General features: G+C 53.1%; 7 protein-coding genes across 7 annotated transcripts; 3 read left to right on the top strand and 4 right to left on the bottom strand.

The window, feature by feature from the left end:
* Positions 1–360: 360 nt before the first annotated feature.
* Positions 361–1,563, top strand: P168DRAFT_297884 (uncharacterized protein; the record flags this gene model as incomplete). Its single annotated transcript, XM_024838215.1, has 3 exons — positions 361–440; positions 634–829; positions 1,060–1,563. 3 exons carry the CDS (start codon positions 361–363, stop codon positions 1,561–1,563), a joined length of 780 nt encoding a protein of 259 aa, XP_024691572.1.
* Positions 1,564–1,971: 408 nt separating this feature from the next.
* On the bottom strand, positions 1,972–4,922 carry P168DRAFT_291157 (putative NADH-ubiquinone oxidoreductase 64 kDa subunit). The gene is made up of 5 exons (XM_024837356.1): positions 3,930–4,922; positions 3,506–3,846; positions 3,306–3,456; positions 2,517–3,248; positions 1,972–2,440 (listed from the first exon to the last, which is right to left on the bottom strand). The coding sequence occupies exons 1-5, from the start codon at positions 4,744–4,746 to the stop codon at positions 2,424–2,426; spliced, it is 2,058 nt and encodes a 685-aa protein (XP_024691571.1). The 5' UTR covers positions 4,747–4,922; the 3' UTR covers positions 1,972–2,423.
* Positions 4,923–5,135: 213 nt separating this feature from the next.
* Positions 5,136–11,003, bottom strand: P168DRAFT_311534 (putative sister chromatid cohesion protein Mis4). Its single transcript, XM_024839508.1, has 6 exons — positions 10,788–11,003; positions 10,517–10,709; positions 10,314–10,453; positions 9,070–10,260; positions 8,314–9,037; positions 5,136–8,254 (listed from the first exon to the last, which is right to left on the bottom strand). The coding sequence occupies exons 1-6, from the start codon at positions 10,963–10,965 to the stop codon at positions 5,410–5,412; spliced, it is 5,271 nt and encodes a 1,756-aa protein (XP_024691570.1). The 5' UTR covers positions 10,966–11,003; the 3' UTR covers positions 5,136–5,409.
* A 336-nt stretch (positions 11,004–11,339) lies between these two features.
* On the top strand, positions 11,340–12,054 carry P168DRAFT_174909 (DNA-directed RNA polymerase I core subunit RPA12). The gene is made up of 3 exons (XM_024832914.1): positions 11,340–11,574; positions 11,654–11,885; positions 11,947–12,054. The coding sequence occupies exons 1-3, from the start codon at positions 11,460–11,462 to the stop codon at positions 11,963–11,965; spliced, it is 366 nt and encodes a 121-aa protein (XP_024691569.1). The 5' UTR covers positions 11,340–11,459; the 3' UTR covers positions 11,966–12,054.
* Positions 12,055–12,069: 15 nt separating this feature from the next.
* On the bottom strand, positions 12,070–13,323 carry P168DRAFT_291155 (deoxyhypusine monooxygenase). The gene is made up of 2 exons (XM_024837355.1): positions 12,766–13,323; positions 12,070–12,651 (listed from the first exon to the last, which is right to left on the bottom strand). The coding sequence occupies exons 1-2, from the start codon at positions 13,233–13,235 to the stop codon at positions 12,144–12,146; spliced, it is 978 nt and encodes a 325-aa protein (XP_024691568.1). The 5' UTR covers positions 13,236–13,323; the 3' UTR covers positions 12,070–12,143.
* A 713-nt stretch (positions 13,324–14,036) lies between these two features.
* Positions 14,037–15,258, bottom strand: P168DRAFT_255043 (putative NADH-ubiquinone oxidoreductase 18 kDa subunit). The gene is made up of 3 exons (XM_024834437.1): positions 14,972–15,258; positions 14,802–14,912; positions 14,037–14,739 (listed from the first exon to the last, which is right to left on the bottom strand). The coding sequence occupies exons 1-3, from the start codon at positions 15,205–15,207 to the stop codon at positions 14,430–14,432; spliced, it is 657 nt and encodes a 218-aa protein (XP_024691567.1). The 5' UTR covers positions 15,208–15,258; the 3' UTR covers positions 14,037–14,429.
* Positions 15,259–15,518: 260 nt separating this feature from the next.
* On the top strand, positions 15,519–16,276 carry P168DRAFT_291153 (F1F0 ATP synthase subunit f). The gene is made up of 5 exons (XM_024837354.1): positions 15,519–15,576; positions 15,653–15,667; positions 15,808–15,958; positions 16,039–16,104; positions 16,156–16,276. Exons 1-5 carry the CDS (start codon positions 15,529–15,531, stop codon positions 16,179–16,181), a joined length of 306 nt encoding a protein of 101 aa, XP_024691566.1. The 5' UTR covers positions 15,519–15,528; the 3' UTR covers positions 16,182–16,276.
* Positions 16,277–16,617: the final 341 nt, after the last annotated feature.

The following is a 16,617-nucleotide window of genomic DNA, read 5'->3' as shown; positions in this document are numbered from 1 at the left end:
GATCCAGTCCCGATGTGGTCTAGCGTCAGGCCATCGCGCTAGTCCTGGTGTGGTTAGTGTGCTCCATCCCGTGACGTTCGCTTGTTGGCGCCAATTCTGCACGTGACGGGAGCTATTTCTTCACTCATTTTCTCTTCTTCTTCTTCTTCTTCTTTCTCTTCATCACTTCATCTGCACTTCCCTTTTCCCATGGCGTCCGTCGGTGAGGTTTCCCATCTTCACAGACTGCCTCTTCAGCTCCAGGGTACTTGAGACCAAGAGTCACTGTCATTCCAGCTTTCACCACCATGTCTTCGGCGAATTACGTATGCTTCCTGAGGTACTGTGCGTGCGTGGTAGCTTGGTTTTAACGAGACACAGATGTCTCCCTCTTCCTCCACCACCACGCCAACATGGCATCACTTTGAGCGGAAGGTCGATGAGGTCAAGCCATCCAAAACGTGAGTCCCCAATTTCCTTACCCCTCCATCGCCTTTTGGCACCAGGAAAAGGATGCTTTCATACTCAAGTTGGGAATCTCTCTGAAAAACCTTGAGGAGAAACACAATTGACTTGTCTTTCTGAATCTTCCTGTCAATGCAAAATTGATTGTCGATTGCTTGTGGGGTCAGACGATGCTAACATCGTTGCTAGTGATATCAATTACTTGGTCATGGACTACCTCATCACCAATGGCTACCCCGCGGCGGCGAAGAAATTCGCTGTCGAGGCCAATATTCAACCCAAGACGGACGTCGATTCGGTCCAAGAAAGAGTGGACATTCGAACGGCTATCCATTCGGGGAATATCCAGGCCGCCATTGAAAAAATCAACGAGCTCAACCCACAGGTAAGAATTTTCTCCCTCGCTTCCCCTTTGCCCATGCCGCATCCACCCGCGCGCACCCCACCTTTGCTAGGATTAGACCAAGTTTCATGCACCACTCATAAACCCTCTTCGGGGGTTTGATGAAAAACAAACATCTTCAGTCCTCAGTATGATCAGCAAACCACTACTATGCCGTCGTGTCACACTCATTGCTTGTTATGACCATCGCGCTAACATGTCTACTGGCACAGATCCTGGATGAGAATCCGTCGCTACATTTCGCCCTCCTGCGTCTGCAGCTGGTGGAGTTGATCCGCTCGTGCAGTGCCTCGCCGGACGGGGACATCAGTCCCGCCCTCGAGTTTGCAACCTCGCAACTGGCGCCCCGGGCCCCGACCAACCCGCAGTTCTTGGATGACCTCGAGCGGACGTTGGCACTGCTCATCTTCCCCACCGAAACCCTCACTCCCTCCCTTGCCCCTCTCCTACACCCCAACCTTCGTAAAGAAATCGCCACTAGTGTAAACGAGGCCATCCTGCAGAGCCAGGGCGCCCGTAAAGAGGCGCGCCTGCGCAATCTGGTCAAGCTGCGCGCCTGGGCCGAGCAGAAAGCCCGCGAAGCCAAAAAGGATGTACCGGAGAAGCTAGACCTCGGCCTGACGGAGAAAGAAGCAGACGACGCAGGGCGCAACGGAGCGTCGAACAATGATACCGTAATGACCAACAACGGAGACATCGACCCGATGATCTCGTGACGGCCTCGTCTCGTCCAGGACTTGATCCCACGACGACACGTATGGCTGTGGCTATTTTTTCCATTTTTTTTCCTCGGTCTAGCGAGGTGTTTTGGCGCACTTGGCTAGCAAGCGAGCTTGCCTAGTCTTGACTTGTAATTTTCATCTTTAACAAGCCTCTATCACTTGTTCTGGAAATGATACCAACTGTCGTGTGACCCTGTGTCGCTAACGTACATCACGGATATTACTATCCTTACTATCTACACTCCAGCCATCAGCCGTGTCAATGATCGGATATCAAGACCCTACCACTCACCAATTGGCGTTTTGGACGATGGTCGAGCTAGAATATGCCAACACCATCTACACAACAGCTAGTACCGTGTTGAAGCATAATCTGAAATGCATATTGATCCCATGTCATGTATGTAAACAACAGGAGACCAAGCCACGCGAAAAAGTAGGACACTATTTAACCAATAATTGAAATAACTATAGCATGAATGAATATATCTATTCCGCTCGTAATTAACAAGCCTCGATGAAGAAAGGAAGGAAAGAAAACCAAGTAGAAACTGTAGAACTAGAAAGAAACAAAAGGTCGAATGTAAAGACACAAATGAAATAGATGAGATGGTATGTATGTGTAAGACAGACAGTAAGATAGAAAGATAAGAAAAGGAAAGGAAATAATAAAGAAAGTATTCAGAATGAAAGGAATGAAGGAAGATGATAGATAAATGGGTAGACAGATAGATAGATAGGTTAAGGTGCGGAAGGGATTGATTGCCAAGTTATCTTGAAGATATATAACTGATTGACTAGTCCACTGATCAGTGTATTAGTCTTCCACCTTTCTTCTATCTATCACTTATCACTTAGAAGCTCATGAGATCTGCGAGTGAATAATATGTCAGCAAGTATTCCTCTATTTATCTCATAGGAAGAAGGGAAGAGAAAGAAAAACATACCCCTCCCAAACAGCGTCCTCTTCGCCCAATCCATAGCCAGCATACACCTCGTCCGGAAGCTAACACTCTGCGCAAAATACACACTCCGCCAGAGATACATAGCCAGCACGCCACCCGCGAAGTTCGTGCCGCCGAAGTCAAACACCGCCGCATTGCTGATATACGCCAGACTGCCGAGGTGGCGGTACTTGAAGGCCCTGTAGACAGCCTCGTCGAGGTCACCGTAGTCGATCTCGTTGGTGCGCATGCCGGGCGTCGCGGCCGCGATCTTACGCAGCTTGCGGCCGAGGTATTCGCCTTGCTGGTTTGCGCGCTGGGCGGTGGCAGGGAGGGAGGTGAGCTTTGTGTCGATTTGGTGGAGGAGTTCGGAGAGTTCGCCGAAGTCGAGGGTGCCGGAGTGGTCTTTGTCGTATTGCTCGAAGAGGCGGTCGAGGCGGCGGAGGTGGTTGGATGCTTGGGGGAAGCGCTTCTTGACGCGTGATGCGACGTCGCGCCATTCGCGGAAGGTGAGGTGTAGCTTTTGCGGGTCGCGGCCTTTTTCCCAGGCGATGGTGCGCAGGAAGGAGACGATGTGGTCGGCGACGTTGTTTTGGACGGTGGCGCAGTCGCCGATGGCGTAGACGTCGCCTAGGGGGGCGCCGATTAGGCGCAGGTGGGTGTCGGTTTCGAGGGCGTGCTTGTTGTTTTGCGCGTCGAGTTTGTCGGAGAGCTTGCTGCAGAACTCTGCTCGGGCTGCGGTGATGGTGATTAGTGGCGAGGCCAGTCAGCTCGCTGGGATGGGGTCCTTACCAACACCGGTCGACCATAGGCAGAAGCCTGTCGGGATTTCTTTGACCACTGGCTTGCCGTCCTCCAATTGCGAGAAGACCACCCGGTCCGCGCAGACTTCCTTCACGCGGGAGTTGGTGAGGACGTCGACATGATCACGGGCAAAACGAGCCTGCATACGTTAGCTACATGACCCAACAGACACGCAGTTCTCGACATACTTCAGCATATTTAGACAGCGCCTCGTCATACGTGTTGAGAATATGCGTGCGACTCTGAATAATGTGGATGGAGATCTCATTCCTCAAGACTTTGGGAAACGAGTAAAGCAGATCCTCATTAAGCATGTCAAACAGCTCCGCCGCGAATTCCACCCCCGTCGGGCCTCCACCGCAGACGACAAAGGATAGCAGACGCCGGCGCTCCTCGTCCGTCGTGGTCGGCATGCAGGCCCGCTCCATGTTCTCCAGGACCTGGTTCTTGATCTGGCGCGCATCGTCGATCGTCTTGAGGAAGTGGCAGTTTTCGAGGCCCTTGACTCCGTGAGGGTTTGTGACGCAGCCTAGGCGAAATCACGTTAGCATATAGCACCCTGGGGGTAGCTGATAGAAAACCAAACAAACATAGAAGAAGAGAAGAACATACCAACACCAATCACCAACTTATCATACGGGACATAAAAGTTCCGCGGCTTGCCATCCGTATCAGTCCGAGAGACCTCCACCAGCTTCTCCGAAAAATCGACATCAACAGCCTCACCCTTCAAAAAGTGCCCCCGAACACGCTGCACGATCCGACGAACCGGCTCCACAAGCGACCTCAGCCCGAGCGTCCCCACCGTCGCGGACGGCAGCATCGGCGTAAAAAGGAAGTAATTCGCCGGAGAAACAACCGTAACATGATAATCGCCTGGATTCAGCTGCTTCAGCAAAGCGACACTACCCCACCCGGTACCCAGGATAACCAGACGAGGCTTATCCTTCTGCTCCATCATCTCCTCAGAGTCATGGTCGCCGATCAGAAACTCCGCAATGGGTAGATTCTTAGGTCCCCCACGCCGCGGGTTCAGCGCTAGCTCCGACACGGGGATATCCTCGACAACACCATCCTCGCGGTAGGTGGTCGCGTCGTAGATGAAGAAAGCGACGACGACGGCACCGCTCATCACGATGAAGAAACCGCAGTATGCGAATGCTTTGACTACCGCGCCCATGACGGGTGATTTGGGGCGGGGGTCCTCTTTAGCGGTGGTTGATTTGTGTCGCACGGATAGGCGGTTACCGTTCAAGACGGCGCTGGATGGCAGGCATTGAGGGATCGGCCTGCGCTGGAGAGGTAATCCCCGCGCGGCGATAGCGCCCCTTGGTATTGTCCGTCCTGAGGTGTGGAATCGGCATGATTGCAGCGCAATCCTTGTCAGCGCCGATGGGTCCGGACGTCTCCGGAGCAGCACGGCGCTCATGGCGGTGGAGGGACACGGGTTAGGAGAACCGGGACGGAGAGGAGTCTGTAACTATTATTGCGAGCGACAAACAGGCATTAAGAATGGTAAGATATCAATCAATTGATGGGTGAGAGTCAGTTGAGAAAGGGGAAAGGAGATGGGAGGGAGAAAAGAAGCGCAGGAATGAGACGGACGATGTTATTGCTACGTCACTGGGAGCCAACAAGCCTTCCCGCTAACGCGTTAGTGATCTCGACCCGCTGGGGGTCTGCCGGCTTGGCATCCAATCTCCACACCGCTATACAGATCTAGATATAAATTAAGAGGAATAATAAGAGTGAAGAGTGGTAATAATAGTAAATTGGTCTAGCTCAGCGTAAGCGCAGATCATAAATAATATCTTGTTAAGCTAGATAAACCCTCAATATCACCTCGTCCTTCAGATCGTGCACCGCAACGACGCCCCCGTCCAGCATAGATAGCTCAATGAATAAGATACAACAAATATGAAAAGGGCAAAGTAAATATGGCATATCAGATAGAAAGAGAAAATCAAAGGGGGAAGAAAATAGAAGAAGAGCATAACGCCATTCCGGTCCCACATGCGAGCTCTATAAAATAGATGGATTGATTGATTGTTGCTTCAATATAGAAAAAACTAGGTTAGGGACTCACTCGCCCTCAACCCCAGTGCGCGTCCTCGCTGGGCTCAGCGCTGGGCTTCCTCTTCCCAGAACCCGGTTTTCTCCCGCGACGCTTCGGGGGGTTCTGTCCGGGGAAGGAATTCTTGCGTTTGCCTGGCTTGTTGTTGTTATGGTTATTGACACCGCCCGCAGCGCCTGCATCCTCCATGTCGGCATCGAGGCTGTCGCCATCTGCGTCCTCGTCTTCGCCAACCTTGAACTCGTCGTCGATTGAGAGCAGCGTGGCAAATTCCCGGCATTTGGCGATCATGCTCTCCTCGGTGTCTAGGGAGGCCATGTTGCGGGATATAGCGTCCCAGAACTTATCCCCCGTCACCCCGTGTACCTTCGTGGCGGACTTGCTGAGTTCCTTTGCCGCCTTGCCGTCTTTGTTGCGCACGTGCGCTGTTACGCCGTATAGACGCCGAAGGTACGTTCGAGCTTCCCAGAGCATCGAAAGCGAGGCCGCTGCCGTGGACAGTAAGCGGAGCGTCTGTGGATTCGCCGGCGGCTGTACGCTGGGCATCGGTGCCGGGACGATAGGCAGTGGTGCCTCGGATGCTGGAGGAAGAGGCGCCCCGTCGGGGGCCGGGGGTGCTTCCACCGTTGGGGGGAACAGCTCGGTCTCAATAGCATGGGCCACCACGGTTCCAGTCGCCGCAACAATGCGCTCCATGCACCCAATAGTCGGCACCAGCTCCGCCAGCTGGGCGTAGTCAAAGAATGCCAGATTCTGGGCGACAAAACGAGACAATAACAGGTGTTCCGGAGTATCACCCGTAGCGTCCAAGGTTTTCAGCTCCAGATCGACCTTCGCGCAGAGGTTGGCAAGAAACTTTCGCTGATACCGACTATTGCTGACTTTGACGATCTCGAATAGGGGCGCGAGTTTGGCAACGTACGGGCGGCTGAACGCACCGGTTGAATCGCCCACAATGTCACGCTGGTAGTAAAAGGCTTCCTGCACCGCGCGCATGTACTCCCTTTCAAACATGGACTCGTATTGCTGGTGGAGCATCTTGTGTGTTTCGAAGGCCACCTTGGCAATCGCAGGGACGGTCGACGTCTCAAGCGAGACCAGAACGCCGGCGCATTCCTTGGGATGGACTAGGCCTTGACGGTTGATACTGGCAACCAACTCGATGGCGGTCAAAGCGTAGGCATCCTGTCGAGATTGAGCGATCCGCAGCATGCTCTGCAGGAAATGCTGGGCGATCAACGCAGCGGCCCCATCGTTATCACTGGCCCTCAGCGACCCTCCTAACCTCGTCGAATTTTCCTGGTCAGCGATCTCGGCCGACGGCAGCACTGCCTTCTCGGCGCGTCCTTCGTGCATGGCGAAGAAGTCGGCAAATGACCGGAGCACGATATTCTGGAGGCTGGGGTTGTCTTCCTGGAACACCATGGATAGGATTTTCCGTGTTCCTTCGCGGCCGAATTGGCCAGGCCAGGACTGGCACACGGAACCCAAGCTCTCGAGGGCCATCACTCGTAGATCCAATGGTTGTTTAGCAAGCGTGAAGGGGATAATGGCATCGACCATCAAGCCGGCGACGGAGCCACCACCCCAGGTCGGGAAGGAACTCTTGAAGTGTGGCTCGTATTTCTCGAGGTCACAGTGTCGCCCGACGCAGCCAGCGATCCGAATGTAGCTTTTGGCTCGGGCTAGGAAATCCTTGTTGGAACCATCCGACAGATCCATGTTCTTGTACTGCAGGATTGGCTTCAAGACTGATAATGTGAGCTTCACGAGCCGGTCCGTATTGTGCAGAACGCTGTTGATCGTCCACAGACAAGCCATTACTTCATTTAGCTCCGAACGAGCAAGTTTAGCCACACTCTTGAACAGATCGTTCTGGACTTCCTTCAAAAGGCTGTGGTGCGCAGAGGACAAGAAAGGTAAGACGCATCGATAGATCACCACCACAGACCGGAATAGGAAGAGGTCCTCGGCGGTAGCAAGGTGCCCAATGTAGGGGTGGAGTATCTCCAGCTGATCGGGCCGGAAAAGCTTCGCATTTGCTTTGGCAAAGACAGTGATGGTCTGGAGGAGGGCTTGGCGAAATTGGTTGTCCGAAGAGTCAGCAGTATCTTCGACCAATTTCTCAAACATTGTCGCCACCATCGCCTTGCAAACTTTGAAGTTGAGTTTGGAAGACTTGGAACTGTCAGAGAGGACTTTCTTGAGACATCCACCAAGAGTGTCGAGAGCCGTATCGCTGCGCTGTACCAGACTAGCGATCAATGATACCTGCTCTTCGAGGCCGACCTTCAGTCTCGGGCCATCCTGCGCGGAGTCGATTTGTTCGTGGAAGGGAGCCAGCCATATCTCTTCGAATGTCTGGCGCGCCATTGCCGCCACGCTCTCTTCGAGATCCCCGGTCCGCTGGAGAAAACTGTCCAAGATCCGTAGCTTTAATTCGTTACGCGACGTCTTGTGATAGATCTCTTTGAGGAGTCCGATGCAACGCTTTCGAACGCCAGCGGTCGGATCAGCGGCGCAAATGAGTATACTCTGGCATCCATCTTCTTCGAATTTGGGCTTCAAGGCGATGCACTTTGCGATCAGGGACAGCGCAGAATCACGGACCATCGGGGATGCATCCGTGGCACATCGGAGGATCACGCGCATGACTGACGCATCTCGATCCAGAAGACTCGGGTCTTTCTCAAGCATATAGATCACACTTTTCAGACTGCGGCTGCGAACCTTGGCCTGATCGCTGGTGATGGAGTTCAAAAGCACCTTCAGAATCGTGTCGAAGGCCTTGCAGAAGCCGGAATTCAGCGCCGTCAAGATGTACGCGAACCTCCCATGGGCGGTGGAGATCTTCCCGAAATGTCTGATAGCACGTCCAGGTCAGCATCTTCAACGGTTAGATATCGGGGCAGGTACACTCACTTGTTGGTCTCCAGCCACGTCGGGTGAGAGAAGAGATTCGACAAGAGATCCACCAGATCTTCGACCACATCATCCTGGACGCCATCATCCTTATCGTCCGAACTATAGTAAACAGAACAAAACGTCTTTGCCCAATGCGCCAGATAGTAACCCCGGGCGCTGGCAATCTGCCAATTGTCCTGGTCACGATCTTGGGAAAAGTATTCCAAGGTCATGCGATAGGGGCCTTCGGGCACGACGAGATCCTGCGGGTGTAAGGCGCGATTTGAATAATCGTCGAACATCTGCCTCAGATAGTCTGTTGAGTCGCTGTCTGACTCCTCCATGGCCGGGAGCAGATGCTGGGCAGTCACAATGAGATCGGATATGGCGGAACCCATCCAGCCTAGCAGCTCAAGGGCCATGCTCTTTGCAGTAGCCGGGCTCTTGTCATGGTCAGCAATCCCGACCATGTGGGAAGCCATGATGCGCAGGAGTAGTTCCGCGGCCGGCCAATCTGTCGAACCAAGCACGCTTATCAGGTCTTCGGTAAAGAGGTCAAGGATATTTCGGTATGGCTGGTCACCGGTCTTGGTCGACGTCATTGCTCGTTGGACAATGAACTTGACGATAGACTGGGCGCTGCGTACGGCGTTGTCGTATAAGCGATCAACCTTCGACGCAAGGTGCTCCAGGGTCTCCGGTTCGTCATCGTCCTCGTCTTCCTCTTCCTCCTCGGGGGTTCCTCTTCGTCATCTGCGGAAGGCGGCTTCCCACGACCAGCTTTTTTTGATCGAGAGCCAGGCACGTCTAAGGCAGTGGTTTGTACAAGTTGCATGACCAAGGCAGTCAGAAACTGAATGCTTTTCCCATCAGCGAGCTTGAACTGCCTGGAGCTTTGCCGCCCCGACGGGAGCTTCTCTAACGAGCTCAGGATCTCATTCAGGATGTATGGTCGCTGGTCGGGATACTTGGCGAAGATCTTTGCTAGGACATCCATGGCCCCCCGTCGGACAGACTCATACTTCTGATAGCCCACGGCGGAGTTATTTTCCGTGTGCGCGTTGTCGACAGTGATCAGCTTGGCTGCGAAAAACAGCGTTGCCGTTATCGTAGTCTCCGAGACCTCGACCCGCGCTAGGAAGTCTGCGAAGAGGGCAAGGTCCCTTTTGCTCTGTTGGATCACACTTCCAATGGTACGTCTTTCCCCGGAAACGAATGCAAAGAATTTGGCATCCCTGCTTCCGGGGTCTTTGTTTGCCGGTCGTGCCTCCACGGCAGGGATGATGCAATTATCGAATGTCTGGTTGAGGACGTCGGGAATAGCTTCTATAAGATCTTCCGGACAAAGATCCCGTTCTGTCCGCGAGCCCGACATGGTTTGCAGCAGTGTGCCGACTGCCAGGAGAGCATTGTGCAGGTCTTCCAAACGCTTCAGCCAGTCTTGGGTCTCAGACTCATTCGACGGGTCGTCCAGCTTCAAATACGCGGTCCTTGCATCCATTATGGGCTTTTCACAGAGCTTCTGGACCCGTTTGAGGTCATCTGACGGAATATCACGAAGCCGGTTGAAGCCAATGACCTTCCTGATCGCTTTCTGAAGACGACTATGGACATCGGACGACAACACCCCTGCCTCCTCCTGGTCCTCAGTCGCAAAGACCTCCTCATGAAGCATAGTCTGCAGCTTCACCAACGCCGCATCGGCCTCTTCCTTCTGGTCCTTCAGACGCACGGCGGCAATACTATCCTCCCCATCCGCGTTGAGCTTCCTTCTCTTGGGGTCACCGCGGCCCTCTCCATAGGACGGGATCGGCTTGACGGGTATCACGACGGAGAGGTTGCTTGTCTGTTGGTTCGGGAGACTAGCGGACGGAGTGACCGATTTGTTCATCGCATGCGCTTTCTGATTCCAAGCAGCGGGTTTCTGAGGGATGCCTGCATCGTAAGAATTAGGCGCGGTGGGGTCTGGCGCATGTCAGCTATCAGCCGGGACAACCCAAACAAGAGGTTCCTCTTACACCTGAACGCTATATCGGTGGAGTTCAACATCATCTTCGCAAAGTGGCCCAAGTGATCGCGGGAGGGGGCATGGTCAAGGGGCACCGCGGGCGGCGGAGGAGGCTGATTATTGCCCGCCCTTATCGGAAGCTTGAATTTACTATGCGGCATCAGCATCAGCATCATTCTCTCGTCATCGGTACACGATCCCGGGTCGGCTTACAATTCCGTCAACTGGTCTCCATCCAGCAACTGTTGTAGATATTCCCGAGACGTCTCCAAGCGATTCGACTCATCCGCTCCTCCAGCTTGCACCTCCGCATTCAGATCACTCAACGCAGTCCGACCCGATTGTAAGATATGATTGATGGAAGTCGTATTCGGAGGGCGACCCACGTCCGGGCGTAGGATACAATCTAGTACACGCGCATCAAAGCATCAGCTCCAGGTTCATTTGCTTCCCCGGGGAAGGATCATCACATGGGTCTTCTCACCTAAACCGAATATCGGGGAGCTGGACATGGGCGAATACTGCAACGCTTCTTCCACATACAACGGGCGATCGCGGCGCTGCGGTGGGCCACTGCCATGGTGAGCCTGCGACAGCGCCTGCGCCTGAGGGTGGCCATTGATCACGACCTGCACGGCCGGATGCTGCCAGGTTTGGTCCATGGTCTATCTAGCAACGGAGACTATGAAGCGTAATGACGAACAGGGGCGGGAATCACGGGAGAATTAAGATGAGAGCGGGTACATGCTCTGCCCAGAGACATGGCTACCGTGCTGAAAACAGGCCCCCGTCAGGAAAGAAGAACTTGAGAGTAGGAGGCATGAATGTCTCGCATGATCAAAGAAGGCTCTCTATGGCGATGCAATAAATGATGCCAGGCACGGGTCTCTTGCCGCTGCCGCTGCTGACCGCCCGGGCACTACTGAGTTATTCCTGGCTTAGTAATAATGTTGGAGTAATGCATGGTCTGTGCTGGATCTGGATAATTTTATTCGCATTAAAAAAAAGGGAAGAAAAAAGTAGATCGATTTCTCCCCGACAATCTATACTTCGATACCCTCATCTTCATAATTTCTATAAAATAATCTGCTCTAATTCATTTACATACCCAACGAACAATCCATATCTCTCATTGAACCCTCCATACCATCACACCATGAGCGCAATCGGCTCCCTCCTCTTCTGCACCGACTGCGGCAACCTCCTCCAGAACTCCTCCGCCGATCCGACAAATTTCTTATTCTGCGACGTCTGCGGCGCGCGCAACAAAGGTGAGCTTGAGCCAGTCTTGGACGGATATGAAAGCCCTTCCTCTCAGTAGCGCTGACCCATCTCCCACTCTCCCCTCAGATGCCGCTCCGGGGACCGTTATCTCCGAGTCCAAGCCCAGCGCATTCCCCTCCTCTCTTCGCGCCAAACGATCCGCTGTGCAGACCTTGACCGCGGAGGATAGGAAGACGGAGGCGATCGCCCAACATACGTGCGCCAAGTGTGGGAGGAAGGAAATGTACTTCTCTGCGGTGCAGTTGCGCAGTGCAGACGAAGGGAGTACGATTTTCTACCGATGTGTTTGTGGTTACAAGTGAGTCGCGGCGTGGTCCCGTCTTGGTGAAGCTGCTGTGGGTGCTAATCGTGGACTATAGGGAAACGACCAACAATTAAACGGCCGAAAAGAATACAAAAGAAGGGAGAACGAAAGCCAAAAGAAAGAAAGAAAAAGAAAAAGGAAACTCTATTCTGGGTTCCGCAATTGTATATCTATGAAGTGACGAGGGCAATTAAATAGGCGACATTGTAATGATTCATTTCTCTTCCGGTTCATCCTTCCATCCTTCCATCATCATGCAGCAGTGGCCGGAATCAGCGCATACTCAATATCTCCGTTCTTCTCATACTCGGCCATATCCAGAGCCACGATGATGCTGTCTCGAACCACCTGCTCGGGGTCATTCACGAACTTCTTTAACGTGTCCTCGACGCCGTCCACCTCACCCAGGCTGCCCAGCGCTTCCGCCGCTTCGTGACGCACCATACCCATCTCTCCCTGGTTACTGAGACACTCCGTGAGACAGGGGACAGAGGCCGGGTGGCACAGCTGGCCAAACACAAACGCGATCTCGTGGCGGAACAGAGCGGACGGGTCCTTGAGGCCCTTGGACAGCGCGTCGATGGCGGGAGCGGCAGTAGGAAGGTCAGGCGGGGAGGCAAGGTCGCGCAGGGCGAACATAGCCCGGTATCGCTTGAACAGAGGGATGGATGTGTCGAGGAGGGTCTTCTCGAGGTCCGGAATGGACGGCTCCTCGGTAGCTAGCGGCGCCGGGGGCGCAGGGTCAATGGAGGTGAAGTCACTAGAGAGCGGGAAAATGCGAAGAAAGGCAATCAACACGATCAGCAAAATCCCTGTCTTAATTCCAAATACGTTTTTTTCTCCTGTTACTGTTAGTTATCGTAGCAACACCCACCTAGGCTTCAACTGCTCGGCTTTCTTCTCCTCCGAGTTCTCCCACATAATCCGGTCCACGGCGATATCGCACGTCTCCCTGACGACCTCAAGCTCCTTCGCATCGTCCCTCAACGCCTTGAGGATCTCCAAGCTGCTCTCGTAGCCCAGGGCGCCCAGCGCCTCGGCCGCCTCGTGGCGACACATCGCGTCCTCCTGGGGATCCTTCACGACATCGTGGAGGAAGGACAGCGAGTCCGGGTTGCGGGTCTGGCCGAGGCAGTAGGCGAGCTCGTGCTTGAGGAGCGCTGACGAAGACGAAAAGGCGGCGGCGATGGCCTTGATCGCGGGGAGGGTCTTGTCGGTGGGCGGCTGCAGACAGGCGACATGCTTCAGGGAGAAGAGGGCCCGGAAGCGGCGAGCGAGCGACTCGTTCTCGTCGTTGAGGACCCTCGTGAGGGTTTGGAGAGTCTCGTCTGTGACTGTGTACATTTTTCTTTTCTCTTTTCGCTTTCGATCAAGAGATCAACTTCCGAAACGCTTCTGGGATGGGGGGGAGGGAGAATGAGGGACTGTTGAGTTGCTGGGGTGTATGTAGATTTTTCGATCTTATCGTGATGACTGACTAGTAGATAATAAATTTTAGGTGGGGTGGCGGGGTCACTCGGCGCGGCCTGTCTTTTTCTTTTCCAGGAATATACTTTTCTTCCCCTTAACTCTTTGAACACTGACTACTCTGATAACTTTCTTTTTTTCTTGGTTGGTATAGATCTGAAGATGTTCAGAATTGGGGGTCTTGTGATGCTACAATGTATACAGATCAAGGTATATGTATGTCGCATTACAACGGCATCATGATGCGGTTCGATATATCCGATATCAAGCATGTCGCATAGCATGATATGCCAAATAGGACGGACAGCAGATATTCCTTTTGTGTATATCCCAGTTTAGAAAGTGAAGTTCATACACAAAGCCGTATTATGCGTACTCTTGCTCTACCTTGTTTCAAACCCGGTGAAGATCAACTCGGGAATACTGCCATGGAGATTTCACCGTTGGCAAGATCTCGCTGGTAATGTACGGAGTACATATAGTACATTAGGTTCTGCTTGACTTTCTTATCAGATCCAACCACTCAATCAGTTCATGCATGTGCTATGGGCCCTGCTTCTGGCTGCCAATGCATAGAGCCTAGCGCTGTTGCAGTTCAGAGATCGACATGTTGATTCAATTGACCAATGGGTGTGAAAATCTAGAGTGTAGCAGCCGCAACTAGTTTAGATAAATGGTATTGATTGGACTATGTAGGCAATGGATTTGTATTGTGGAAGTGCTTGGATATTGATTGTGCCAGTGCGTCCTGTCTAGCTCGCAGCGTTGTTCAGCCTGGATCTTCAACTTGACCACTGCTGGTGGTACTGGAGGCAAGCACTAGAAATAAGCACAGGCCAGAGCTCAGAGCTAATAGCTGTGTTATGGACATTTGAGTCCTGCAGAATCGTCAATGGCATATATCCCAAGACCGGCTTTGTCTAAACACAACCAATACGTCGGTTGAGATCCTACCACGCCTCTATCAAGGGTTTCAACCCAAAAACGCAGAAAATCATTGGGACTCTGAGAAGATCCGAATAGAAGCAAAAGCTTGCAATTATGTACACATAATACACCAGAAAGAATCGATTATTTGGTCTTGATGTGCTTAAGCTTCTTCGACTCGTGGACGAAGTTGTTGGCATAAGACTTGGGCACAAAGCGGCGCTCATTCGGCTCCTGCACGAAGTACTCATACCCCTGCTTCTGCGCGAACATGATGGCGTCCTCCTTGGACTTGAAGTTCAGGGCGGTTCCCTGCATGAAATCGGCGGACGATTGCCAGCCCATCAGCGGGTTCTCCCACCGGTGACCCCGCTGCAAGATGTCCCAGTCCATTTTCCAGTGGTGGCCGTGCCAGGTGCCGGACTGCGTCGCGGGCTTCGAGGGGCGGTAGATTCTATGGGCTGCAGTTAGTGACTGGAGTGGGCCAATCTATTCTTTCCAAGTTCACTGCCTTACCTGACCGTACGAGCCTGCAGGTCGGTGGGTGCGCCGGAGAGGACTGCGGCGGGAACGGTCTCGCCGGGCTCGCTGCCGTCCATGACACGCTTGGGGACAGGAGAGAATTGCCTAAGCACGGTTAGTCTTCAGTCATGCCCATTCATTGTCGCGATCCAGGAAGCTCGTACGAGGTAGCGGCATCAATGGTGGCATCGTAATCCGGCTGATGACGGGCCATAGCCTCCGAGGGGCTCTCTTGACGGATCAAGGTGCTACTCTTGTGGGTGGTGGTCGGGGCATCCGAAGGGGAGGTTTTCACCGACGGGCCACCAGGACCGGCATTGGCGGAAACGAAGCGGGCATTGAGAGGTGCGACCAGACGGCCGGCACGGAAACAGGCAGTTCCTGCTCTAATGAGCGACATGGTGGGGATATGTCGGGTCGTGGATGGGGGAAAGACGAGGAGCAAGAAGTGAGCAAGGTTGGTGGTGAGGTATGCGGCGAGTGGTCGGTCGTTTTAGGAACCGCCCGATGGGGTTTAGCGCGGCCTGAGGCTCCCTTTGCGAACCCGCCGCCCATCCGACCACCCGCTTCTCGTTGGCACTTCCTTCTCCTCCGTCATTGTCAACCACCCCAGTTCACTTGACAGTACTACAGTGAGACCTCCCGACCCTATTGGAGCATATTCCGCATCCTGTAGTTGTCATTGATTGGAGTTGACTAACCCCAGTCTAGTTTGCCCAAGATGAGCTTCATCGTTCGCCGAGGTCTCTCGACCTTGATCCCTCCCAAGGTAAGGACCACCACAAACCGACCACGGGGGTGGAAAAATCCCCTTGATTGATAGACCATGGCTAATTCGTGCTTAGATCGCCTCCCCCAACGTAAGTCCTATTCAATCAGACCCCCAAACTTCGATCCTCACCGACGACACCCTTCCCCGGCAATCTCTTCAAGGCGTTGCCGACATCGACCGACACCCGTGATCGTGGACAAAATGATCGGAAGGCTAATATCTGGCTAGGCCATCGGTGCTGCTAAGGATGCTGCTCGTATGGACCGTGTGGTGAACTTCTACGCCAGACTTCCCCGTGGCACCGCCCCTGAGATCAAGGCCACTGGTCTCATCGGCCGCTACCAGGCGCGTTACTGGGGCAAGAACCCTTCTGCCGCTCGTAAGTTCTCTCTCTCCATTTTACCGGTCGTTATGATTGGTTTCCAGCGTGTCGGTGCTAATCAGTGTGCTCTGCAACAGCCCTCGCCCACGCCATCGGTGCCATCCTGATCCTGGGTTACAGCATGGAGTACTACTTCCACCTGCGTATGTTTCTCTAACCTGGAAGTACTGGAGGGGAAGACTAACAAAGATTAGGCCACCACAAGAACCACCCCCATTAAGGGTTTGATCATTGATTGGGCGCGGGGGATTTGTGTATATACCGCAGAGCCTAGAATGATGCGAATGTAGAACAGATCAATCGAACATTCACATTATCTTCCTGATCTTTTCCTTGTTTATTGTAATTGTCTGTAGTGATCTATCTATATACTATCATCATATTACATTTGACCGTAGAGTGTTCTGTTAGATCATGTCGTGTGTATTGGTTTGCCGGGTGCCGAAATATCATCGTGGGAGGGTTCCTGCCAGAAAATTCAACCCTCCCTAACAATACTGTCCTGGAAAACACTGATGTCTCTAATTATCTATGAGTAATACATATCTGTTCTTCTAAACACTTCAACTACAAGAAATTAGAATTCAATCAGACAATATCATAATATAGAAAGAATCAACCACAGAGACAGACTAACCCAAAACAGACACCCAGCC

Source organism: Aspergillus campestris, assembly GCF_002847485.1.
Source record: "Aspergillus campestris IBT 28561 chromosome Unknown P168scaffold_8, whole genome shotgun sequence".
In the NCBI taxonomy this organism is placed as follows: domain Eukaryota; kingdom Fungi; phylum Ascomycota; class Eurotiomycetes; order Eurotiales; family Aspergillaceae; genus Aspergillus; species Aspergillus campestris.
Note: the sequence above shows the minus strand (reverse complement) of the source record. Positions and strands in the feature narration are given on the sequence as shown.